Source organism: Halichoerus grypus, chromosome 7 (assembly GCF_964656455.1).
Source record: "Halichoerus grypus chromosome 7, mHalGry1.hap1.1, whole genome shotgun sequence".
Classification (NCBI taxonomy): Eukaryota; Metazoa; Chordata; class Mammalia; order Carnivora; family Phocidae; genus Halichoerus; species Halichoerus grypus.
Genome location: NC_135718.1, coordinates 33,451,245 through 33,478,503, shown reverse-complemented (window position 1 = coordinate 33,478,503; position 27,259 = coordinate 33,451,245). Strand labels below are relative to the sequence as shown.

The following is a 27,259-nucleotide window of genomic DNA, read 5'->3' as shown; positions in this document are numbered from 1 at the left end:
GCCCACCTTTGTCATAGTCTGAGCGCCCCCTGGCTAATAAAAAGAGGGCTTCCCATCGCTAACCCAACCCCCAGCACACACACACACACACACACACCCACACTCATGTACCCTCTTACAAATGACTTGAAAGTTGGATCCTTCACTTAGAACTCTATTCATCACATTGCCTACTTGTTCTCAGTCCTGATTTTGTGACACCCAAGGGTTTCTCCACTTACCTCCAGATAAAAAATCAAAATAATGTAAAATGGTATTTAATTTATAAAAGAAAGACTTACAACATGGCACTTTCAAAGGAGAGACCCCAAGCAACAGCAAGAACAGTACTGTTCCCCAAAGTTGAGGACTCCCTGACATCAGCTGGCTGGTGTCCACCACCTGGGAGGAGGCTTGCAGGAAGGGGAAAGGTGAAAGCCCAAAGAACACTTGTGGTGCCATCTTGGGGAGGTCCTGTCAGGTCTCCCACTGCCACAGACCAGGGCCATCTATCTGACTAGAATGTTCTTCCAGACAAGCTAGGAATGCCATTAACAAACCACATCAGCCATATGAACCAACTTAAATTCCCCAAACTGTTTTTGGATATTTTTTAGACTATACCTCAGACTGGTCTTTAAGAAGGTTACCAAGGAAACTAGATTGGCTTCTTATGCACGGTGATCAAAATGAGTTAACTGGAACTCTTGAAAAGGGATAAGTTTTCCTCTGGTCCTGACTCTCCTCTAACTAATCTCTAGGGCTCAAGGTAATGTATCAAGCATGATGCAGAACATGAGGCATCTGGGTGTCTCCTAAGACCCAGCCACAGTCTGTCCAGTCCAGTAGGTAGAAGTGATTGGGGGGGGGGGGCACATGGAGGGGAGGTGTGGATTTGTAGAAATCTTCCTCACTTTGTAATTTCTTGAGACTTTATTCAATTGAGGGGTGGGAAGGGAGAGAGGAGAAGGAAAGAGGAGGGCTCTTTGCGGGGAAGGAATAAATAAGAAAAGGACGAAATGAAAACGTGGAACAGAATAAAAGCAAGAAATGAGTGACAAAATAAACTAGTAAGCCCAGACTACTTGCGGCCACTTTTTAGAGATAAGCTTGTCCACTGCTGTGTGGTCATTGTCAACAATATTTGCATCCATTAGATTACTATTTCTTTAAGTGTGATTTCCTAGCCACCTCCATTAGAACCCCTCCAGGTACTTGTTAAAACTCAGATTCCGCCTCCCTACCCCCATCTCAGACCTACTGAATCTGAATCTCTGCAGGCATGGCCCAGGAGTCTTCCTTGTAACAAGCTTCCACGCGGATTATTCCGTCATTTGCCATGTCTCTCCTTGCTTTTCAGGAAACTGCTCCCCAGCTCCTGGGCACTGACCCTCCTGCATCACTACCCATGTGGTCCCTGTGATGAGCCACCTGGTGCACTGTGGCTCACCTTCCTCCCTGGCTCTTTGGTCTCAGACATACCACCTCACCCCAGGCGGGCTGAGCACAGTGCTTCCCCAGACCCCGCCCACCTGGCCCCGCCCACCAGCGGTGGACAGTTGGGCCAAGCTGGGGCAACCAACCCTTTCCCTGTTTGGAAGTAGATGGGGCTACATTATAACATAAAAACCTTAGAAATGCTCTACAATATTCTGGCACATAGAAAGGTGATCACAGGAAAAGCGCAGACTAACAGAGATTCAGAGAGAGAAACAGACAAGAGACGGGGAGAGATCCTGGCCCAAGGTTGTTCTGAGCCATAGTCACCCCTCCTGTCTGGATTTAGTGAGTTACCTGGAAATTCTTACAATAAATTCCCCTTTGGGATAAAGCTAATCTGAGTTGCTTTTCTATTTCTTGTGTATCTAAAAGTGTCCAAAAGAGAGAAAAGAGGCAAATCTGGGTCAGCTCCTGCCACTGTGTTTGGGATGTGGATGATGGGACTTCACAGGGAGGGCTCTTTTACCTGGGAAATGTTGGGCTGGAAGGTGCTGTGCAAAGTCCTGGTTTCCACGTGCTCAGGGACCAGTCCCTGAGACCTGAGGATGTGAAGGGCAAGACGCTCATCAGGGGCCCCGAGGTGCTGGTGCAGGATTTTGTTGGCTTCTGGAATGGAAAATGACATTGAAACAGGGATGGGCATCTGCAAACCGTTCAGCCACATTGCCCTGAGGGGCACGTAGCCCTTCATCCCAGGAGGGCAAACTGGGCAGGCAGGGTCAGTGTGCGAACCTGGATCTGTGAAGGAGTCATGGATAGAAATATCTCTTGACCATGGGCCCTGCCCCAACCAGTCTCACACCTGACTTGGGGGCTGCCAATAGCAAAGGGGCCAGAACACACCAGAATGTGTATGTGAGAGCAGCCTGTATTCACTTTTCTGGCAGAGGCTCACAGCCAGATTCTGTTTCCCAGCCTCCCTTGCAGTTAGGTGTGGCCACACAACCTAGTCTGGCTCGAATGTAACACAGGTAGGACTGACGTGTGTGTCACTTCTAGACCTGGCACATAAAACCCTCTCATGAAAGATATTCTAGGTGCTGTTCCCTTTCGGATGCAGAAGAAACAGCAACTTCAGGTGCCTGAGTTGAAGAAGAGCAGAGCTGCATGATGGAAGGGCCTGGATCCATGATGCATTGCTGCCTGTTGGGATACCGACTGTGAATTTCAGAGAAATAAACTAGTGTTTTAAGCCACTGACATGTGGAACTTTAATTGTTGCAGCAGCTAGCATTACTCTGGCATTTTAAAACCAACCCTCAAATTCTCTGACACTTCTCCCACCGAGAGGTGGAGTCTCTGTCCTCTTCCTTTGAATGTGGAGACATATCTGACCCCTCAAGGGTGGAGAAGAATGCTGTGTGACTTCTCCGAGGAGGCAGGCAAGGCCACGTAGCTTCGGCTTGGTCCTCTTGGGATGCTTGCTCTAAGGGAAGCCATCTGCCATGGAGGGAGCATGAGTATCTAGAGACTGCCCTTCTGGAAGGGCCTGAGGAGGTGTTTGATCGTTAGCCCTAGCCAAGAGCCAGCATCAGCTGCTGGCTGTGTGTGCAGGCCATCCAGGACACCTCCCCCCACCTCCATCCTGGACACCTCCCCCCACCTCCATCCTGGACACCTCCCCCCACCTCCATCCTGGACACCTCCCCCCACCTCCATCCAGGACACCTCCCCCCACCTCCATCCAGGACACCTCCCCCCACCTCCATCCTGGACACCTCCCCCCACCTCCATCCAGGACACCTCCCTCCACCTCCATCCAGGACACCTCCCCCCACCTCCATCCTGGACACCTCCCCCCACCTCCATCCTGGACACCCCGCTCCGTCAAGCCTTTGGATAACCATAGCCCTTCTAACATCTGACAGCAACCAACCACATGGGCTACTCAGGTGAGAACTGCCCAGTGAGCCCTTCCTGAATTCCTGACTTGCAAAACCGTGAGCAAAACAAAATGGGTGTTTTTCAGCCGCTAAGTTGTGGGGTGATTTGTTAGGTAACAATAGCCTTGTTACTGAGACAGTCTGGGGGGAGTTGTTTATTTGGGGGTACTCTTAAATAAGGCCAAGTTGCTTGCCAGTTAATTCCCAATCCCTTTTGCAAGTTCTTATGTTGACAGCAACATCAACAGTTCCTAAGTATCTCATCATCCCTGGTATTGACTCAGTCCTCTTCAAATGGAAGGACAAAACACAGTTCCTTGCAATGTTGAGAATAAACAGTTGAGGATCAGGAAAGCACTTTTACTGCCATGGGGCTGTATTCAGCCCCCCCTGGAGACCCTGTGCGCCCTCCAAGGCAAGCCCCACTGCCACCCGCTCTGGGAAGCCTCCCTCCCTACAAAACACTGAATAACACTGTAGCTCTTATGCTCTATTAAGCTTCCTTCAGGCTTTGTCGTAGATGTGTCAGGACAGATTGTATTATAAATTACTGCCGGAGAAAGTGCAAGATCCCAAGCTCAGATGTGGGCCAGATGTGAATTCAGAAGATTCTTCAAATCAACCCCCCGCATCCCTGGCCCTTCTCAGAGAAGGGCTGGAAGAACGATGGACTAAGCCTGGGAGAGAAATTCTTGCACTACCACCTGAGCACTTTTGAGCTAAATTATGAGCTAATTATGCATTACATAGAAAGTAGTTCATTACTAGAACCGTGTGTTCAAAGCGCAAATGGCTATGACCTAAAAAGGTCAAGTGAAACATAAGACAGACAAGAAAATGTGTACACTTTGACGCGACAAGACAGCAGAACTCTGCTATAATGGGGCTTTTGTTAGACAGTCATGTGTGCGGAGGCTCCTGTGGTATAATTAGGGCACCGCTCCGCCCGTTTCCCCCCACCCCCCGCCCCCAAAGTGGACCTAGCAATAGAGATGGGTTGCTATACTTTGTAACCAGCTTGCGGTCTCTGGTTATGCACTTACCGAATTCATCCAAACTATAGTCTCGCCCTCCATATCTGATTCTACTTCCATCTTCAGAAAGGATGGGTGGTGGGAAGCCTTTGTATCTGGCTACATTTTGAAGCAACTGTGTTGGTCTCAGCTGATCTCGCCAGGTGTTTACTCCAGAACTGTGAAGAACATTCCACACCCAGAGTTACCGTGGGCACACAGGTCCTTCCTGGATTCACACGCATATGCTCATATACTTACAGACGTGCCCACGTAACGAGGGAGCAGGGACTGTGCTCTACCCTCTGGCTCTTGTCTAGAAATCTATTTCAGACCTAAAATCCACAATTACTTTGGCCTCAGCCAATGGATCCTTTCCCTCCTCCCCGCAATTTCCTCCTCCATAAGAATGAGGGGTTTGCCTACACGCTGTAATCACAAAAGCAAGCTTAGAAACTAGAAATTGCAAGCTGTATCTCATTAGATATTGTAGGAAGATGCCAAACAGCACTTAGGGAAAGACGGACATCACAAAATTCATCAGGGGTGGGGGGTGGGGGCAATGCTATGTCCCTATTCTCCCGAAGATAGTCCTGTTATTAAAAACAATATGTATCTGACTCAAAGGAGCAGGGGCTCAGGGAAGACAGGCACTGAAGCAGAGAACCAAGGCTTCCCCACGTACTGATGTCGGATGGAGCAAATTATCTACATCTGTGGCCCAAGCAACTTACACACAGTACTGCTCAGGTATGCCGCAGTGGGACCCAAACCGGGAAAGGAATCGGTTTTCCAAATCAATAATTGTTTCTCCCACCTTTTCATCATGAGTAAAGGTGTCATAATCATAGACAGAAATTTTCAGATCTTTTTCTTGAGGTAAGTAGCAGCTCAGTTCGTACATTCTAAATAAACAAATGCAAGGTTAGACTATCCATGATTCTATGTAGGCCTCTCAAAAAAAACCACAAAAAAACCTCCAAAAAACAAAACAAAAAAACAAAAAACCCAGGGCTTTGTGCAGAGAATCCCCAGGTGGTGGTCCTGACGGCTGGAGGAGAACATGGTGACCGGGACAGCCAGGTTGGGGGGGGGGGGCAGTGGGTGGGGGCACTTGACAAGCAGTCCATGTTAGTAATAAGAACAATACAAGGTTATATGCTTGCTCAGGGGAAGAGCACGGCTTTAAATATCTATGTTTGAATCCCAACCCTGCTGCTTACTAGCTGTGGGGCCCTCGGCCAGTTAGCTCCCTTCCCTGTGTTCAGCTTTCTCATCTGTAAAATAGTGACAGGAATACCTACCATCCCGTGTTGTTCTAAGGGTCAGGTGGAGCAATGTTTAGAAAACATCTGGCATGACTGCATCGCTGAAAACCCAGTAGCTATGATAATATTAGTTATTCATTATAATCTTATTAACATTATCATCACATGCCTATTAACTGGGGCACCCAGGCATCTCTGCCCAGCTGGGAGATTACTAAGACACAGCACCCTGATTTACAGCCCCCTATCTGTGCCCCTGCTACGTTCCCTCTGCCTCAACAGAGACCACTACCCCACGGAACATCCCTGATGCCCCCACAAGAGCACAGGGCAGGGGATGGTGAGTGGTATGCACCAACAAGGTGGGATGTGCAAGGGGCCAAGAAGGCTCAGTGCCTCCACCCAGGCCCTGTGGTCTGCCATATGCTTTTCTTTGGAATCCATATTAAAATGCAAACACATCTGAGATAAAGATAAAGGGTACTTCCCATGGCGGGTGAGCAGCGTGGTGTAGGTTCTGAAAGGATGATAAACAGGAAAGGCACAAGCTCCCGATGGGCGAGGTTTGGTTCTATATTTGTACCATCCACACAGGTAATGGGTCCCATAGTAGGTGCTCAATAAATTTGGTTGAAGGAAAACTGTCAGAGGCCTCTCCCATCCCTCCCCCATTCTCCTTGCACTCAGTTGTGTGGACTGGTTCTGGCCCCCAAAGCCAGGAATGTTAATCCATTTGGGCAGAAGGATGTGTGCCATTGGGGCCCTGGAGGAAAGCTTCCAGGATGTCTCCTGGATAAATCTCAGTGGCTTCTCTAGATGGCTGTAGCCAGGCAGGGGCCTGCAGGAGGCAGGTAGCCACATGAGAAAAGGCGCATGAATCATGACTACACATGAAGCCCCGAATCCACACGTGCCCCATAGTATCACATTTTTAGAACTGGATTCCAAAGGAGACGTAATATGTGTCCCTTGAGAAAAAGAATTCTTTGGTCAAATATGGTTGAAAACCACTTCTTTTGGAGTGTCTCTGGTCAAACTAAAGGCTCAGAGAAGTCCTGCAGTTATTCTTTTTTAACCCAGGTGTCTCGGTTTGATGAACAATACTTTTTTTCTTGGAACACCAATTAACATTCTATAGAAGACATACATTCTGGGCGCCTGGGTGGCTCAGTTGGTTAAGCAACTGCCTTCGGCTCAGGTCATGATCCTGGGGACCTGGGATCGAGTCCCACATCGGGCTCCCTGCTCAGCAGGGAGTCTGCTTCTCCCTCTCACCCTCCCCCCTCTCATGTGCTTGCTCGCTCTCTCTCAAATAAAATCTTAAAAAAAAAAAAAAAAGACATACATTCTGTTGAACTCTGATCTGGATGTTGCTATGATGGGATAAGAATATGCTGATAAGCACATAGGAAAGGTTGCTCCTTTCTGAATTCCCCGGATCCCTGAGGGTCTCTGCTGAGAAGGAAGTCAGCCCTGTAAGACTGAGGCCAGAGACAAAGAGCTGCAGAGCCAGGATCTCCTCAGGGAGGGGGATTCTGCCCACACACCAGGCACGGATTGGCCGAGCAGAGCCTGACAGCATCCCTTCCTCCCAGGGTGGCTCAGAGCAAGACTTTTCCTGCCACTTAATTAAGCCTGTGCTTGGCTCCTCTGAGACGCGCGGTTCAGATGGGGCTGCCTGTCGGCCGTAAACGCTGGCTTTCCCCTGCTTCCCCGTCTCCCTCACATGGAGCCCTCCTTCCTGCCCTGCGTGCCTTTTCCTGTCTAGACCTCAGGGCTGGATCAGCGGAAGAAAAGGAAAATGATCATACTGCCGTGCCAGAGGATTACTTCCATTCCCTGGCCCCGGCATGCAGCTTTGGGGTGTGCAGCAGAGGGGTGTTTGTGTGTGTGTGTGCACGTGTGTGTGCACGTGTGTGTGTGTGCGCGCGCAGGAGTGTGCCCAGGAGCTGAGTGAGCGTGAGGTCCTGTGTGTGCATATGTCACAGGGTGTGAGTATGTGGGAGGGAGAACAGCGTGTGTGAACCTGAGAGGCTCTGAGTGACAAAGACTTCAGGGGGGTGTGTGTGCGCGCGCACAGGAGAGAATGCATAAGGACACAAACCAACAAACGTGAGTAGAAAAGAAGAGGATGGGCAAGATGGTCAAGCCAGAAATGAAAATACAGGCCACACATCAAACAAGAACAAAGTATTCTCCTGTTTGGCAAGGTTCTGGGAAAATAACACCGTTTTCACCAGTGTTTTGTACAAAGAACATTCATGCTACACATTTATATCTTGCCATGAATACGAAGCCTTCCCGGGGGTGTTGGAAAAGCTGGGGCTTGGTCGGGACTTTCCACCTCAGTCTTGGCTCTAGCATGTGCTAGCTCTGGCGACAGAGTCTGGCACCACGTTTCCCTCACCTCCCGCGGACAGGCTGCACGTGAACGTGAAAATGAGATGGTGGCCGCCACAGAGCCTCAGTGTGGGTACCACACAGCTGCTGCAGTCAGATGGCCCGGGTTCCAACCCTGACTCTGCCTTTTACCAGCCAAGCACATGTGGCACTGGTTCACTCTATGCCTCAGTTTCTTCTGTTGTCACACGGGGATGAACGAGAGCACCTCAGAGTGGTGACGTTTCTGAGATGTTTCATATAAATGGCTCAGCAGAGGGTGTGCACCCAATGAAAGCTCAGCAAATATTAGCTATTATTAAATGTGGATAGCACTTGATAGCTGAAAAATATGGGTCCCCTTTAGAGGTGCCGTGGATTTGCCTTCTCCAGGAGAATGATCTCCTTCCCCTGGATGATATCAGTGTGACAGCCCAGAAACAAGTCTAAAGTGGCAACTATGAAGAAACCACAGCTTTTTCAAGAGTCTTCAGGAAAAGGAGACAGAGGGGCATTGTGACCCCATCACTTTCTGCCCTCTCCTCAGTTTTGCTAGCAGCGTCATTAATCCATTTGCTGGATCAAAATGGTAGAATCAGAATGTCCCAGAGGACAGAGCCCCAGCTGGCTTCAGGGAGGGAGAACCAACATGTTGCTACAGGAAGTCACGCTGCCTGTCCTCCTTGTCTAGAACTCACAAACTTATTGGACTTCCGGGCCTTGTGCCACCCCCTCCCCGGCCCCCTTGCCCCCTCGACCTCCCGGGCTCAGAGCAAATCTCTCTCAGAGAAGCCCATCTCATGACTTGGCTTTATTTTCTCCACGGCACCTTTCACTTGCAGGTGTGCGCTCACGTACTTACTACCTGCTCTGCTGCCTAAAATGTTTGTCCAGTTTGTAGTCACGGTTTCGGGCCCTAGAACAGAGCTTGGCACATGTCACTTCCTCACCACAGAAGCCATGAAAACTGAATGACAGACAAACATTTAGAAATGTTCGTTACCTGCCGAAAACCGGGTTGAGGGTGTTGGGGATGTAGTGGTCTCGATCTTCGATTACTTTTTTGCCCAGTGTTATTTTTATATAAGGGTCACACTGCGGGGACAAAACAGATGGCAAGCTGTGTCACCATGGGGTGCAAGTTCAAGGCAGTTTCTGGGGCAGACTCAGGGGAGCCTCCCACCCACTCCCACCCTGACGAAAAGCTGGTGGCTGGAGCGCCCACGGCACCCAGCCAGCCACCTGCAGAGAAGCCCTGTGGGGTGAAGAGGCGTGGCAGGGAGGAGGGACCCAGCAAATCTCCTCGAGGTCACATCTGTAAAATGAGAAGCATGAACCAGAAGATCCAAAGCCCCTTCAAGCTCTTAGATAAAACCCCGTTGGGACAATCCTCCTGAATACATTGTTTGGATAGAGTATCTTTCCCCCTAGTGAGATAACAGACGCCCCAAAAGAAAGCACATGACAATTATTGTGGCTGATGACTGTAATTATCTTGCTACAGGAGAAGGCCCCACACTCAAACTCTTACCAGGCCATTGTTGTCCTGGGGCTGGAGCTCTAAGCCTCGAACAATGTAAATCCTAACCGTGCATTCCTGTGGGACGCTGTCAGGTAATTCCCGAAACTGCCTGGGAGGGGCCGGCACGCTGGGGTCATCCGACAGGGAGTAGATTCTAAAGGAGCCCTAAGGGAGAGACACACAGATGTCCTCACAAGGGCCGCGGTGGCCTGGGCAGAGGGTTCCTGCCCTCCCAGTATACACTCGGGGGCAGCCGCTGGGGCCGGGGGGTTGGGTGGCCAGGGCTGCCTTTTGTGAAAGAAACAATGTCGATTACACTTTGTGTAATTCCAGTGGGGAATGTGAAGTGATGGTAAGGGAAGCGTTGAACAGATCACAGGGGAGAAGAAGGGGCAGGGCGAAGCAGGGAGACCAGGCACACATCTAGGCAAGAGTTGGTCAGTATGGTGGCAAAGGAAGGGGTGACGAGTGAAACTCCGAACATATTTTGAAGATTGGAATAAAAGTGATTATTTTTTAGACCCACTTATGTACAAAGGATGATATCCCTTTTCTGGCGTCACCCCTTCATGAGACTGGGAGCTTCCTGAGGGTGGGAAGTATGTCTTGTTCATCACTCTATCTCCAAGACCTAACACAGGGCTGGGCATGTCGCCGGGGTGCAAGGAATGTTCCCTGAATGAGTAGAGCCAGCAGGCCAGCTTGTCAGGCCATAAACCTTATCCTGAAACCAGCTTTAGTCAGCACAAGAGAAAGCGTCCCGTTGGATTCAGACCCCGTGGGTCTTAGCTCCAGCTACGCTCACTGAGCAAAGCGGTGTGTAGTAAGCACTTCCTACCCTCTGTGCCAGGTACTGGGGACCCAAACATGAACTCAGGAAACCCAGTCTGGCACTGGGATGTGAGACAGGTCTGCCTCTCGGGCCTTCTTGGATCGCCTGCTGGGACGCGGCAGGGACGGGGCCGTGGAGAGCGCGGCGGGGGCAGACCGGCTGCTGTGGGGAAGGGTGAGCGGCAGGAGCACTGCTGCCCGGGACTCGCCCCCACCGTCGGAGGGAGGGGCAGGTGCCACAGCTGACCCCTGCCCGCTGCAAGGTGCTTTAATGGTGGCTGGGGCACCAGAGCCGCGGGAGCCCAGGGTGGGGGTGAGTCCTCCGCCGGAAGCGCCCAGGGCACACTTCACAAAGAATGGGGCACTGGAGCCGGCCTTGAAAAGGATGAGTAGGAGTTGGTCAGACCACAGGGAGGGAAGGCAGAAGAGGCTGTCCCAAGGCTCCGAGTCGTGAGAGGACGAGGTGTGTCTGGGGCCGGGGAGTGGTCCTGAGCGGCAGGACAGGGCGGCCAGGGCGCCGAGTGGCTCGGGAAAGGCCAGCTCTGCCTGAGGAAGGAGTTGAGACTTGAGCCGTGGAAACCCAGCATCTTTCGGTAGACCAGAGCCACGATCACACTGGGCGGCGTGGGGAATGGACTGGAGTGGGACAGAAAGGTGGCGAGGACCATCAGTCGGGAAGCGCCCGAGGAAGGCCTGCGAGGAGGCGGTGGGATGGGGCTTGGAGAGGCTGAATCTGCAGGGCCCAGGCTTGGATGGCTTGGGCAGGGCGAAAAAAAGGTGCAGAGAATAACTTGGAAGGTTCTACCCCTGACCCCAGTGGCCCTTTTCCTTGTCATCAGCTTCTAGCGTCCTTCAGATGGCAGCGGACGTGTCCCTGCCCCAGGGGCTGGTCATCCTTTATCCTAGGTCTATAAAGAAATTAAAGGTGGATTTGAAACAGCACAAAACCCCACCTTTTACTCACCTTAAACTCTCCTACCACAGAAGGGTCTTCATTTTCATCTGATTTGCCTCGATACAGCTTGAAAGTATCCGAGAAGTCTGTCAGACCCTCAAATTCTGTTACATCCTCTAGTTCACAGTCGTATATCTGAAAACCATCCACAGATTCTTAATTTCCCATTAGAACACAGGAGGAGTCTAAAATCAAAAAGCCCGGCAATACCAAGTGGGCCTGGGCATGTGGATGGGGCCGCTGGAACCCTCCCATCACTGGCAGGAGTGTGGAAGGCTACAAGCACTTGGGGAAAACATCTGGCAGTTTCTTCTTGAGTTAAATATCCAGCTATTCTATGATGCAGAGACTGCATTCCTAAGTATTTATCCAGGAAAAACGGAAACACGTCCACACGGTACGAGGAGGTCTGCAGCAGCTTCCTCGTCAGGAGAAGGGACACCCACACAGCAGAACAGCCATGCAGTGAGCCACCGCTCAGGTAAGAAGGGACAAGCGACTGATACACAGGACAGCGGGATGGATCTCAAAATGACAGTGTTGGGCTAGAAAAGCCAAACACACACACCAAATCCATACAGTATGAGCCCATTTCTAGAGTATAAAAACAGGCCAAAGCAGCCCACGGTGACGAAACCAGATCAGCTGCCTCCGGGCAGGATGGGAGGCAGTGGATAACTGGCTGGGAACGGGTGCACAGGAGTTCTCTGTGGTGATGGAAATGTTCTCTGCCTTGTTCTGGGAGGTGGTTCACATAGATGTGTACCATCACCACAGCCCATGGAATGGAGTCGTTTATTGTATGTAAATTATACCTCCATAAAAAACCAGAAGAAGAGGAGGAACAAGAATGAGAAGGAGGGAAGGAAGGTGGGAGGGAGGGTGGATTTGGGACTGATCTACTCCACCAGTTTGATCCTTTTTCTAAATTAGTGGTTCTTTGCATGCTGGTGTTTCTTAAGCTTCACTGAGATGTTATGATGATAACATGGAAATATGTGGGGTTTTTCTACTTTGATGGGGAAAATCATTTTAATGGCTAGATATTTCTCATTTTAAAGATTTTTTTTCTCCCATGCAATGTTCTGAAAACGTTAGCATTTGCTTCTACTTAAGCACATTAATTACAGACTAAAAACCGGAATGAAGAATTGGAAACTCAAAACATTAACCCAGGAGATCAGAGGTAGCCAGATCTCTCTAGCTCAACAGTTCGCCTTCTTCCTGGACACATGCACCCACGGTTCTGATGGAATGTTACATCCATGTAACAGAATCAACTTTTCAGCTAGTGAAACAGATGCCCGTTTGGAAGACAGAATAAGGCATGTTGGCGTTGCATGCTGTTCTGCAAGAGCATGACTTTTAGGATTCCCTGGGTCGAACTGGATAATTGTTGGCCTAATCAGTGTGATGTCAATTCCCAACCCTCTATCAGATGCCCCCAAGCCCCCAAGTGGCAGTCACATAACCATAAATCAACAGCTGTCCTCGGGCTCCTGGCATCTTGGCAAAGGCGAAGCCCCCCGCAAGAGGACTGGCCCTTCCCCATCAGTCCCTCCATTGGGCCTTTTGGTCAGTTTTAGTGGATGCTGACCCCTCACCCACAGCAGTACAGGCCCAGGTACCTTGAGTTTGGAATAGCCTTTCTGAACATATTGTCCACATTTTTCATGTTCCCCTGTGGAAGCATAAAATTTACTCCACCAGTCAATGATTTCTTCCTCCTAATAAAAGACACATCAAAATGGAATAATCTTTAGTGTTGACATGGGTTTCTAATCAATGCAGGAAAACCCACATGTCATGGGTAAGAGAAATAGGTACTTCTGAACCTGAACGAGGGGACAGGATAGGACTTTGTTGACATGTACAATGGATTCAGCATTCACCATTCTTTCACCCGGAAGCTGCAGGGGAAAGGACCATCGTTGGCGGCCGGTGAAATGTGTCTGGCTCAAACGCCCACCGCTATCCTAGATGATTGCTTCCATTCTATAGACACAACCTGATCATTAGTCTGGTTTTACTTTTTTATCCTGTTCACTTGATATTTATATATACAGATAAAACTCCCATATATGCTTTCTACTATCTCATTTCTTTAACTGTTTTAGCCAGCACTCCATTATAAAACAAAGCTAAGCTGAGCGGTGGAAAACCTGGTTCTAATTCAAGTCCCATCCTTTCCTATAAGCCATACCCTCCTGTTATAAGTTGTATTGGCTTGGGCAAGTTGCCCGATCTCTCTGAGCCTCAATTTCTTGATCCACTGAGTGGGATAACAACACTACCTATCTCCATCTACTCCAGAGAGTTGTTTCAGATAAGATCATTAGGAGAAAGAGCTTTAAAAATGATAAAATGTGGGGTGCCTGGGTGGCTCAGTTGGTTAAGCGTCCCAACTCTTGGTTTCGGCTCAGGTCATGGTCTTGGGGTCCTGGGATGGAGCCCTGCATCCGGCTCCCCAGTCAGCGGGGAGTCTGCTTGTCTCCCTCTCTTACTGCCCCTCCCCCTGCTCATGCTCTCTCTCTCTCAGATAAATAAATAAATCTTAAAAAATATATTAAAAAATGATAAAATGTGAAATAAAAGTAGGGAGGCATTCCGGGTCCTTTAGATCAGTAGCTCCCAGCCCATCCTTGGGTGAGTCCTGGGCGTCCAATATGCTTTCATAAGTTCCCCAGGCAATTCCAACGTGCAGCCAGTGTGCGGAACCTCTGGTTTAGATGCGTGGTTCTCAGTTGCACAGAGGAGACCACATATCAGAGTCACTCATCAAACATTTTTGAATTGCAGAAGCCTGTAGTTTATAAAAGGCTGCTATAAATTCCACTCAGATTTTTGACAAGAATAGAGCATCATCAGACCCACTCACTGCACACTCAAGAAAAGCTACTTCTCATCTGTGTACCATATATATGTACACAAACACACAATTATTTCCCCTTTATAGTCAGTAACCCAACCTTGGATTTAAAACAAGTTTCTTTACATGTCCGCTATACGTAGAAAATCTAAAAGGAATCTGCAATCTAGCAAAGCACGTATAATAGTTACCTTTTCTGTCAGCTGTTTATCACATTATGCACAGGAAGAGGGCAAACCACAGAAGGTCACATGGATATGGAGAGTCCATGAGCATTAGGTTTGAAGAGAAAGAGGGAGAAATTAGTTTTCATGCATGCTTTATATTATCAACATTTTTGATGGATTATTTAGAATATTCAAGATGATCTCATAATTAAACACACCTTATCGGTTTTTTCTCTGAAAATGTGCAAATGAGTTACAAACAGTATTAAAAGGAGAAGGTTGGAGGTAGCCACGCACATCCCATGTTTTCGAGAGAGAATCTCGCTGCCGGCACAGTGGTCACAAGCCGGGCGGGGGAGCAGGGGGTGCTTGGAAGTACAGCTGCTCATCCGCCTGCCCCAGACTTTTCATTTCATTTAGCTCCTAAAGTATTCCTCAACTTGGCCTGATTCTTATCCCTTCAAAAACTCCTGTCATGGGATATTTGTGGCTAGCATGGCTGCAATTTCATCCGGTAGGTACCTTTCCTTGCTTTCTCCCCATGCCTCTGTTATAGCACCAAATACAGATGCGTCCATCAAAATTGCTCTAAGAAGTCAAATTTCTCATGGTCAAATGCTTCCATTTGAGCTTCTGCATGGAGGACCCCCCCCCGGTCTCAGGGCACACCCACGAGAAGGGAGGATGGGGAGCTAGGGTCTTCCCTTGGTGCTGCCGGGGGCACATCACCCAAGTTCACTCTCAGGGGCAGTCTGAGGGATGCTACCTAGACCCCCTTTCTGAAATCCTAACCCCAAGTTGCTGTCTCGTGTGAGGGGTGAACGGCTCATCACAGGCACTCCCTAGAGCTGCTGTATGCGGTGGCCACGGGCTTCCTCTGTAAGCGTCCTCACTGTTCTCTGACTGACGTTTATCCAGCACACAGAACCGCCAAGAGAGGCAGAGAGACACGCAGATGTAACAATTCCTTATAGTAGATTCATCCCGAAGCAAGATTAGAGGTTAAATCATAGCCAGATTGAGATTTTGGAGAGAGGCATTTTATGCCAAAAGCGCACTCACGTTCCACGAATGGTTCCTGAATTTTTAAAAAAAGATTTTAAAAGTCTGTTTATTCACATCTATTTTCAGCTATTGAAAGTTATTTCAAAGAAAAGAATAGGTCATGAGTTTAAAAGCGCAACTCAAAACAAATGCCTGATTTTAAACGTTAGGATTACCACGGGAGAATTTATTCACACCCGTCCGCTCATTAGTTCACGCAGAAAAGTTAACGGGAGTAACTTGCTTTATGGTATCTCCATGGTAAGAGTCTCCTTTATACTTAGAACAATCATATTTGTTTAAAGATCGCCTTTCACTCCAAAATCTAGTATTAGAAGGAATCTGAAAGGAGAATTCCAGTCTTTAGCCCGAGGTCCCCACAATGCCCAAGCAGCTTCATGCATTTCCTTCTCATACATACATACATGCACTGTCCTTGGAGAAGCCATTTTGCTGACTGCTGTTGACATACTGCTTAAGCACTGGAATTGGAAGGTAACTGTTGAAAAGGCCACATAGGAACGTCCATGCTGCCCAGCAAACACTTATCAGCTTGCCCCAAGTACTTATTTCTCACCTCTCTTGCGGTAGTGCTGAGCCCAATTTAAGAACTCCCATAGTTCTCCCAGGGTAACGGTGTGCGTTTCCGTGAGCACGAGACTGTCACCCAAAGCCCTAGCCTCCAGCTCGCATCAACAGCACAGTGAATTCTGACCCACCCTCTCCATTTGCCCAGACTGGGTCCGTGGTAGCAGATGTAAACATACATCACATGTACATGTAATGCATGCCCAGCAGCAAGCTTGTTATCGGCTCTTCCAAAGCTCACCTGGGTTCATTTGACTCTGCATCCATGTGTGTACTGTCTTTCCTGACAAACAGGTGGAATCAGTTTTTTAGGGGCGATTTCAACCAGCCTTTCTTACCAACACGGAGTACCTCAGCGAAGTGTTAGCAGAGCAAGCCGATTAAAGTCATTTACAGTATTGTCGTCCCCCCCCGCCCTTAGCTGCAGGGCACAAGTTCCAAGACCTTTAGCAGATGCCTGAAAACCCGGGTAGTACCGAACCCTAGATATACTATGTTTTGTCCTGGACACACATTCCTATGGTCAAGTTTAATTTATAAATTAGGCACAGTAAGAGATCCATAATAACTAATAATAAAACAGAACACGTATGACAATATACCATAGTGAGTTATGTGGATGTGGGGTCTCTCTCAAAATGTCTTCTTGTGCTGAACTCACCCTTCTTGTCATGATGTGAGATGATAAAATGCCTGCGCGGTGAGGTGACGTGAGGTGGGTGACGTGGGCGCTGTGACGTAGCATCAGGCTACTACTGACCTTCTGACCATTCGTCAGAAGGAGGGTCATCGGCTTCTGGACTGCTGGACCTGTCACTGACCGCGGCTCACTGAAGCCACGGAAAGCGAAACCGCAGATAAAGGGGGACACCTGCCTGAACGATGGTGGTTCCTAATACTACCTACCTAATACTACCTAATACTACCTAATACTCCCACCCCCAATCCTGGTAGACTGCAACTCAGTTTCCAGGATGTAAAAGAAACTTGCACAATGTGTTGCTACAGTAACCCAGCCATCTGTTAACTATCATTAAGAAATGAGTGAGAATTGGGGCGCCTGGGTGGCTCAGTCGTTAAGCGTCTGCCTTCGGCTCAGGTCATGATCCCAGGGTCCTGGGATCGAGCCCCGCATCTTGCTCCCTGCTCGGCGGGAAGCCTGCTTCTCCCTCTCCCACTCCCCCTGCTTGTGTTCCTTCTCTCGCTGTGTCTCTCTCTGTCAAATAAATAAATAAAATCTTAAAAAAAAAGAAATGAGTGAGAATATCGGCATAGATTGGCCTTATTCTTCTTGATCCCCCCACGTAGGGCTACTAAGTACACAGCAGGCATGAATAAGAATTGTTTGACAATGGGAAGTAGGAAAACCGGAGACAGATTATAGAACAGGATCTAAAACCGCTTTTTTCCAGAGTGGTTGTGAAAATGTATATAAAAGGTCTTATGTATACAATCCTTAATTTCTCCCTAGGCAACTACTGTTTTGTTGGGAATATGTGAGGTCGTTTACAAAGTGAACGTGGTCGCTTTACAAATTTGGTATTGTCATTTGTGACTGTGGACGATTCCTGGGGAATAGAACCAGATCCACTGCTACACGGTGCTGGCGGGGGAGATCACATTTAATGTGGTCCAGTTGTTAGTGAGCTTAATGAAGTGGGAAGGAAGTGAATTTTTTAAAAGGTACTGTTTATGGACATAACATATTAAAGTGCAATCATGTGCATTTTTTGGCCAGTTTGCACATTAAAACATGCTGTGAAAGTCCATCCTAAATGCCAACACAAACAGGGAGATATTTGATGTTTTCTTTTTTCTGGACTGAGACCTTTTTACATTTTCTTTCCCTTTCCTTCTTGTAGAATTGGTTGGAATGGTTCTAAAACAGGGTCCTGAGTGAGCATTTCCACCAATTTCTTCACTTCAAAACCACAGTGAGTATAAAAATCTAAGATACCCCATACCCGGACAAATTGGGTCAGTAAAAATCCGTGACACTTCTCCTTCATGTAGGGAAAAAAACTCTGTGCTACATGCATCCCTCTTCTGAATGTTCTATGCTATAAACTGTCTCCTGAAATTTCTCTTTCTAGCACATGGTATCATTCAGACTGTCCACACCAATAGTTCTGAGACCTGCATGTTAGAATCACATGGAGAGATTTTTTAAATATACTGATGTCTACTAGGCCCTCTTCCTCTTGGAGGGTAGGTCCTGGCCCTATCTTAAGTATCCTGGGTGACCCAGGGTAGAGAACACTAGTCTGCATAACGTCATCTTACCTACTGATGAGTTTAAGGTTCGGATTCCTTATTCTACCTCAATCAACTGGATTGGTTATTATTATTTCAATTGCATTGAATGGTTGTCTGACTGAATTTGCCCAAGGCCTAGGCCACCTGGAAAACAAAACTGACATTATCCAATGATCAGTTCTGAAACCTACCTTCGAAGCCAGTAACGGTTTGGTGTCCTCTATTTCGATAATGACATCCCGGCAGGGCGGGGTCGACAGAAGGGAAGCTGCAAGACAAACAATTTCTCGCCTAAGATGCTTAAAGAAATTCAGGAGTGAACATTCTAGTCCAAGTCCAGTTCAGCAGTCACAGTGGAAGGCAGAGTGTCCTCATGGGTGGGACTTCCTGAGAGGACCACACCCGAATGGAGAAGGTGACCCAGTAACTCATCACTTTTCCCAAAATGTAATGTAGGTTTAGACACCTTTAAGGAACGATATGGCCCACTTTTCTCTTGTGTTGGACAATTAGCCCAGTGCCTGTACATAGGAAGGGCTCAAAAGAGAATGGTGTCGATTGTGTGAATACATGTCTTTAGAGGATGTGGGGGGAGGGGAACCTACATCTAAAGGAGCCTCAGTTTCTTGGAATCTGTTCCCAAGACACAGAAAAGCAAAGCAGGGCGAATAGTTGCCCATTTCAGGTCTGAAGTTGCAGTGGCTCATTCAGCCCCGGTTCCCATAGTGTGTGCACAGGGAAGAGGCATCACCCCGGTTTTAGGCCATTCCCAGAAGGCTGACCCCTGAACAACACGGGTTTGAACACTGTGTGGGTCCACTTATATGTGGATTTTTTTCAATACAGTATAGTACTGTAAATGTATTTTCTCTTCCTTGTGATTTTCTTAATGTTTTCTTCTCTCCAGTTTACTTTATGTAAGAATAGAGTACATAATACATACAACATACAAAATATGTGTTGATGGACTGTTTATGTTATTGGTATTTAAGGCTTCTGGTCAACAGGAAGCTAGTGGTAGTTAAGCTTTAGGGGACTCAAAGCTGTACATGGATTTCTGACTGCGTGAGGGTCAGCGCCCCTAATCCCCGCCTTGTTCAAGGATCAACTGTATTTGTGGCTCCGGGTTTTGGGATTAGAGCAAGGGCTCAAGGGTAGCCCCTGGGCTCACCAACTTTGTTTCCACCGAAGCCTCAACCTGGGGTAGGGGTGTGGGTGAGGGGTATGTCTACCCTTTCTGGAAGATGGCACTGGGCAGTCAGACATTCAACAGGAGGCCAGCACCCAGACAGAGGAACTGCCAAGCCAAAAGAACTTTTTGTCTAACCCACCCATGCAGGACATAAAACGGGAGGGAAGACACATTTTTTAGGTAGGTACCATGTGCCAGGCAGTGAGCTAAGCTTTTCACATACTTTATCTCATTTAATCCCTCAATAATCCTGCAGAATATGCACCATTATCCCCATTATAAAGACTAAAAAACAAATTGAGGCTAAGAGAATGCAAGTTACTTGCTTCAGGTTAAACACTTAGGAAGTGGAAGTAGGTGACCTAGGGCTGTGTGACCCCAAACCTTGTGTTTTAACACACCGGAGCCCAGAGCAGAGTAAATGCTCAGTGAATGTTGGAAATGATCAGGGGGATACTGGGGAGGCTGGGGAGACTGACATTTACTGAACATCTATGATAGCCCAGTTGCTATGCTAGGTCTTTTCACACCCATGTGGAACCCCCATATCTACTCTGCATTTCCAAGATAGTCTCCCCCAAAACTCCTGACACACACATAACCCAGAACATGACAGCCAGTCAGGCAGGCAAGCAGGAACAAAACTGTATTCGAGTTCTTTACCAGTTCTCTGCTTTACCAGCCTCATGGCAACAAAGCCTCAAGAACAGGAGGAATAAGTTATTCTATATGCTTCCAACATTAAGCCAGCCAAATACATTCCTCAACTCATACCCTATTATTGGTTTTAAGAAAGAACAAGATTGATCTAAAATAATAGATTCTGGTCTTAGGAATACTATGCTCTCCCCACCCCATACTCCTTAGGGATTAGTTTCCTCTTTGAAGACTTCTCTGAAACCTTGACCACACTTCACATTAATTACATACAGTCACTAACCAGGAGACCTCTGCCTGAGGCCCAACCTACCCAGCCCCCTGACCAATAGACACCAACAGGTCCACACTCGGAGGCCAGAGAAAGGTTGCAGAATTTGTGATTTCACACATTTGTATCAAAGAACTTTGTCTCATGAAAGCACTAGGAAAAATGTTAGGACAATTGTTTCTCTCCATTTAGTAGCCCCCAATACAACAATGCTGTGGTTACAATAATCCTTGTTGTTATAAAAAATGTCGCTATTTTAGGTATTATCAATTAAACACAAAATGCTCTGCATGGGAAATTTCTGGGTAAACTCATGTAGGTTTTTTTTTGTCCACGTGTGATTGTGGATTTTATTTTTTCCTCTTCTCTGAATCAAGGATACAGGATACTCAGACCCACATAACAGATGAGTTTCAGATGCTCTGTAAAATCAATACCAAAACTTCTAGAAGATTAAATAGAACTGGTTAGCAGTGCAGCTGCTTAAACAGAAGACATCTGTTTCAGTCTTGAGGCACCAACAATCTGCTGAATGAGTGTGTGCCAATTCTCCATGGGGCCTAATCTCATGAAGCCAGGAAGGGCCCTAGGACCTTGTTCCCTGTTGTGTCCCAGTCCCCAGCCCCTAACATGGACCCTGCACATAGTAAGCTAAAAACGAGTCATTATTGAACGGGCAATAACAAAATGCTATCCATTAGCTATTATTTCTTTGGAGCCCTAAGCTAAGTATTATGCCCTGCTCTATCATCTACTTATTAATCATGTGACCTAAGGCAAGTCATTTAAACTCAGCAGGTATCAGTTTTTCCTCCACAGAGGAAAACAAGGTGGGAATTCAAACCTACCTCTGCCACGTACTAGCTCTATTACCTTGGGAAAGTTACATAGCCCACTGTAAATCAAACTGTTTCCTCATCTGCATGCTTATTTTTATCTTGAGCAGGTTGGTAAAGATTAAATCAGATCACACATGAGAAGCCCCAAATGGTGTATATAGACATGCATCTTACCTTTTAGCTGCGGCACAAGATCCGCCTTCCCCGCATAAGGGTCACAGCGAAAGCGGTCCAGATGATCGATGGTGCACTGCCCAACGACGGGCTTCCGCCCGAACTGCCTGTGGTCGATGACCTTGATCACCAGCGGGGGCATGTACAGGTCCTCCTTGGGCAAGAACTGGGGGTCACAGAAGCAGGCATCACTCCTCCGTAGGAGACCAAAGGGACCAACCCAGACTCTGTTTGCCCATTTGGTGTAGCCCCGGGGACTCACAGTAGGTAGTTCAGGAATGCATGCGAGGCAAGCAGTGTCATGCTTAAGGGCATGAGCCTCGAGCCTGCCTGGGGTCAAACCCTGGGTCTGCCCCTGGGAGCTGCAGGACCTCAACTCTTCAAGGCCCCAGCTACGTCCTCCGTAGTAGGAGGGTTGTTTAACTGCTGTGTGTGACCTGCTTAGCCTAGTGCCTTAGGACCTGGCTGTGCTCTGTAAAAGGATGCAGAGTCAGCCTGCGGTGAGGATGAGTTAGAATTTACAAGTAACCGAGATAAAACTGAATCTCCAAGGGAACTGTGTGGCTTGGGAATCTCTTAGCCTTGGAAGTTCAGTGTCCAGACAGAATGCTCCTTTTCCCCTGATTCCTCCTGTTCCTCCACATGGAACTTGGTGGCCTCGGTGACACTGTCTGAGTCGGGAATCATGGGCTGGTCCCAGGATGCACCCGGTATGGGGTTCAGGGAATGTTTCATCTCTGGCCTCGCACAGGAGGAGAAGTTGGGGTTGGCGGAGTGGCTCTCCTCACTCCCGCTGGGACTAGATTCAGACTAGAACTTGGGGCTGGGGGAGGGGCTGGGTAGGGGGCACGGACGGGTGGAGTGGCCCGGGGCGATCACTTCGGGATTCTGGCTTGGAGCGTCCAGGTGGCACCCCATCTGCAGCATTGTAGGGGGAAGAGCACGGGCTTTGGAGTGAGGGGAACGGAAGTCCAAATTCTGGCCTCCTACTTGCCAGCTAATCCCCTGGTACAAATGACTCAACCTCTGGGTTTCCTCCGAAGTGGGCGTATGAGGAGTGAAGCCGCCTGCCCTGCTGGGCGAGAGCAAACACGACACGCAGGGGGCGGGAATGGCTCGGAGCTGTCCCGGTGTCGCCTCCCACATAACCACTGCAGCCCTGAGCGTGTGGCCTGACACTCACTGTGGGACTTGGATAAGGTGTCCCCCTCTCTAGGCCTCAGTTTCTACATCTGTAAGATCAGACTTTAAACCACACGACCCTAGCGTTTGAGAAGGGGGTGTGAGCAACACCAAATGACTAGGGAGGGAAAAGGAAAGCGAAGGTGCTGGGCCCTCTGCTTCATCACGCCAAGGAAATGCCTTGATTTTCTCTTTTATTCAGTACAGTGAGAAAGGAAGACTTTTCTTTTTAAAAACACTAAGGATGAAACTGCTTTAAAAAGCGGAAGGACAGGGTGACCTCTTCTTGCTGCAAAGTCCTATGGGGTCTATGACAGATGACCGTGAGCCGGATGTGACGCTGTCCCTTCCTAACAACCAGGGGGTGACTTCCATGGCACCAAGTGGGTGCCCTCCACTGGAGGTGGGGCCTGTCCCGGGCCCCACCACCTCAAATGGGCCCTGCAGCTGCCCCTTCCCCAGCCAGCCAGTCCCTATCTGGAGGCTTCTGGTCCACATATACCTGCAGGGGCAGGACTGAGGGTCAGTGTTCCGCCCTCCAGGGCAGAGACCAAAAGCCTGTCCCCGAGAACTGAATAGATGGAAAGTTCATTTGAGAAAAAAGTAAGTATTTTTCACAAATATTTCTGTATCACTGGGGATGTGTGAAGCTTTAAGAAACCATTACTACAGTGTGAGAATCTAAGGGAGAAACGTCACTGGCAAGCTGAATTCAAGGCAGGGTTTTTCTAGTTGCTGTCAGAGTTTGGAAATACATAAACTCTATATGTGTGGGGTGCGGGGGATGCAATCTTTATATATTCATATTTCGAGTACAATTCAGCTACTCAACACACATGTGTTATTACAGTCTTAATACTGTACCACTTTCATGAAGAGAACAGAACTCGGGAAGTTGGGCGTCTTCTTAAGGTTTTTGATCACCACTGATTCTACCCTTTCCCCTCCACACTCCACGACAAGGCTGGGGGAGGCGATGGAGGCCATCTGGTAGTTTTTCATGTTTCTTAAGCCCCAAGCTAGAATCTAAAGAAAACAATATAAGGAGAGAGGAGGAAAACTCAGTATATTACAAATAATATTCAAAAGGAAAAATTCTTCCTTAATAACTAGTAAATTCTTTAAGATTGACTTGTGTAGATTTGCCTAAAATCTCTGAGACTATTATCCTAGAAAGCCTGTAGGTCATGCAGAGAAAGCAGTTTTGCCCCTTTTTTTCTGCCTGAGCTGCTAAAAAGCAGAGCAGTGAAGGGTGCAGGAATCAAATCCTGGCCGTGAACCCTGGCAAGTTTGGAACCTCTCTAGGTCTCGTCCGCAAACACGACCGTCTCGTCTGCAAACAAATCACAGGGTCATTCTGAGGATCAAGCGTAAACTCCTTAACACAGTGTTGTTTAAAGCCATCTGCTTTGGTCTTTGGGAACTCTGAACAAGACAGCCTGAGAAGGGAAATCTCAAGGTAACAGCTGCTTGACTGGACAAGGGGGAGACCTTGAGAGTGGACCAGACGCTGTCCATGAAGCTACCCGTGAGCTCCCGCAGCCTGTGTCTGCTCTGATGGTCTGGCATGTCACCATTTCCCATTGCTCCCATCCTCTCTCCACCTCAGCCCCCCTTTTGGGTCCCCTGCTCTCTGCATGCACACGCACGCACACACACACACACATGCGCGCGTACACACACACACGCATGCGCGCACACACATGCACACACACACACGCTGCTCGCAGTCTGCCTTCCCTCTCCCAGCTCTCCGGTTGACATGGGAAACTCAGAAATCTCCTGGCTCCTCATAAGTGAGAACTCTAGATTCCCTCAGTAACACTGGAGGTGACCTGTTCTTATTTCGACAAGCTTTCTGCTTCCATGCATATTTCAAATTTTTGGACAAATTCTATAGGAAGTTGGAGACAGCAAGAGAATATGTAGCAAGATTCCATTTCCTACGAGAGAGTCCAGTTGTGTAGCTATGTCATTTGACTTGATCAATAAAACTTAGGGAGCTGCCTACCTCAATAGCAGTGAGCTGAACCACAGGCCTGATCCCCTGGGGGACCATGTACAGATTTGGCGCCCTTTGTGAGGGAAGGATGGGAAGGTTGGAGCCATCCTGTAAAACAAACATGGACACGTAACTGCCTCTCCTTAGTTCAAGAAAATGGTGTCGCGGATTATTAGCAAGTGTTTTAAGCAGCTACTAGGAAAGAATATATGCGTGAGAACTCAGTAAGTACCTTGTGCCTCAGAATCAGTTCTGCAGTTACAAGGACATCCCCACAGGATTTGCCTCCGTTCATTACGGGGTGCCAGAGAAGTTTGGGTGTGACATCTGTTTCTGAGTTTAGTTTTACCAGAGGAGAGCACGTGCTTCGTCCTAAAAATTCATCTTTGCCCTAGAGAAACAAGCAGTCCTTAAATTCCCCAACAAATATCCCTATACACCTCCATCATTCCCCCAAGCCGTCTTAGAAATTCTAAATTACCTACCACTTGGTCATTGTCAAAAAGTTCGATGATAACTTGGGGCGGGTTCTGTAGAACCGTCTGGGGCTCCCCATAGATTTCAATTTCATCAAATATAATGGTCTGGTCCCATGTGGGATTCAGAGTTGAGTGGATGATCTCAGTGGTTTTGCTTCGATGGAGGAAAGAGACATGAGCATATGGATCTAAAACAGAAAAAGAGAGTAACTGTGAGGCCATGGCTAATGTCTAGCTCCCCAGGCCCCCTCATTTCAATCGCATGCTCTTCTTCGAGTTGCACTGACCACAGACCCTCACCACCCCCTGGGAGAGAGACTGCCAAAGCCTTCTTGAGAAAGAACAAAGCTGGAGGCATCACACTTGCTGGTTTCAAACTATATTACAAAACTATAGTAATCAAAACAGTATGGTATTAGCATAAAAACGGACACATGGACCAATAGAACAGAATACAGAACCCAGAAATAAATGCATGCATAGGCGATCAATTAATTTTCAACACAGGTGCCAAGAATGCACAATGAAGAAAGGATAGTCTCTTTGATAAATGGTGCTGGGAAAACTGGACAGCCACATGCAGAAGAATGAAGCTGGAGCCCTGTTTTACGTCATACACAGAAATCAACTCAAAATAGACTAAATACTTGAACATAAGACCCAAGACCGTAAGACTCCTAGAAGAATAGATAAGGGGTGAGCTTCTTGACATTAGTCTTGGCAATGATTTTTTGGGATTTGACACCAAAAACACAGGCAACAGAAGCAAAAATAAACAAGTGAAGCTACATCAAACTAAAAAGCTTCTGCACAGCAAAGGAAACAATCAACAAAATGGAAACCCATGGAATGGGAGAAAATATTTGCAAACCACATATCTGATAAGCAGTTAATATCCAAAATATGCAAGGGACTCATACAAAAATAGCAAAAAGCCCAAATAACCCAATTAAAAAATGGGCAAAGGACCCGAAGAGATGTTTCTCTGAAGAAGACATACGAATGGCCAGAAGGTACATGAAAAGGTGTCCAACATCACTAATCCTCTGGGGAATGCAAATCAAAGCCAGAATGAGATATCACCTCACACCCGTTAGGATGTCTAGTGTCAAAAAGACAGGAGATAACCAGTGTTGGCGAGGATGGGAAGAAAAGGGAACGCTTGTGCGCCGTTGGTGGGAATGCAGACAGCTGGAGCCACAGTGGAAAACAGTATGGAAGTTCCCCAAGAAATTAAAAACAGCACTATCATATGATCCAGCAATCCCACTTCTGGGTACTTACTCAAAGCAAATGAAATAATTATCTCAAAGAGCTATCTGTGCTCCCATGTTCCCTGCAGCATTATTTACAACAGCCATGGCCCCAATCAGTTATCTTATATCTCAAACGGCAAGGAATCTGCTTGAGTTTTATGCAATTTTAGTCAGGAATTAGGATTAAGAGTCTAACTTTGACTTTCAATGATTGAGTGCCCCCTGGTGGTGAATATTCAAAAACGTCTTCAAACCCCATTTGGAGATGCGTATTATGGGGATGACTTTGAATCTGCTCTAATCTGTAAGAAAAGGAAACCATTCACAAATGTTGGTTACATGAGTGTTGGAACACACCTCATGAGTGATGTGAGCATTCCAGAGCGTCAGGCAACTGCTTTAAGAGTTGTTTCCATCAAAGCTCTGCTGGCCTTCAAGTCCTAAAGTGGAAATCTCCCCAAGTCACCCAGATGGCCCCTGAACCATTCATGATCTCACCAGCAACAGCACAGATCCTCAGCAGCGGACCCCTGGCCTTTTCCCCAGCCCTGCCCACAGCCTTCCCCTTAGAACCAGTCCAAAGGCCATGAAACGAGCTGGGTCTCATGGCTTTATGGTGCAGGGAATTTGGGGAACAGGCCACAGAGAGGTCAAAATGGACTCCACACTGCCTCAAGCCTGGTGTTGTAGGCAAATGGGCGAACTTGTGATCTTTCTGTCAACTTGAGAGAGCTACAAAAATATTTATAAAGGATCTTAACTTACTGATCAGCCCAAGAGCCCAGAGTGTATATATGTATACATAGAGAGAGCTGTGTGTATAAGCAAAGAGCAGAAATTGCTTTTCTTCTTGGTGCTTTTTACTACTTAATCAATTAATGATTATTATTAGTATTAAAAGACCATGTAACTTCTGTGTATCTCTAGCACCCAGCACTAGTACTCAACATACT

General features: G+C 47.7%; 1 protein-coding gene across 3 annotated transcripts in view; it reads right to left on the bottom strand.

Moving 5' to 3' along the window:
- Positions 1–27,259, bottom strand: part of MYOF (myoferlin) — a 158,085-nt gene that overhangs the window by 12,523 nt on the left and 118,303 nt on the right. Inside the window, exons 33-46 of one of the 3 annotated variants that reach the window (XM_078077354.1) lie at positions 25,057–25,238; positions 24,804–24,962; positions 24,581–24,679; positions 23,434–23,595; positions 21,388–21,553; positions 18,446–18,522; positions 14,391–14,402; positions 12,959–13,057; positions 11,340–11,465; positions 9,554–9,709; positions 9,026–9,117; positions 5,110–5,280; positions 4,406–4,554; positions 1,946–2,085 (exon numbers count right to left, since the gene is read on the bottom strand). In XM_078077354.1, the coding sequence (XP_077933480.1) occupies positions 1,946–2,085; positions 4,406–4,554; positions 5,110–5,280; positions 9,026–9,117; positions 9,554–9,709; positions 11,340–11,465; positions 12,959–13,057; positions 14,391–14,402; positions 18,446–18,522; positions 21,388–21,553; positions 23,434–23,595; positions 24,581–24,679; positions 24,804–24,962; positions 25,057–25,238 (1,790 nt within the window). Of the gene's footprint in view, positions 1–1,945; positions 2,086–4,405; positions 4,555–5,109; positions 5,281–9,025; positions 9,118–9,553; positions 9,710–11,339; positions 11,466–12,958; positions 13,058–14,390; positions 14,403–18,445; positions 18,523–21,387; positions 21,554–23,433; positions 23,596–24,580; positions 24,680–24,803; positions 24,963–25,056; positions 25,239–27,259 lie in introns of those variants that run through there. The other 2 variants (XR_013449672.1, XM_078077355.1) reach the window with 2 other exon arrangements.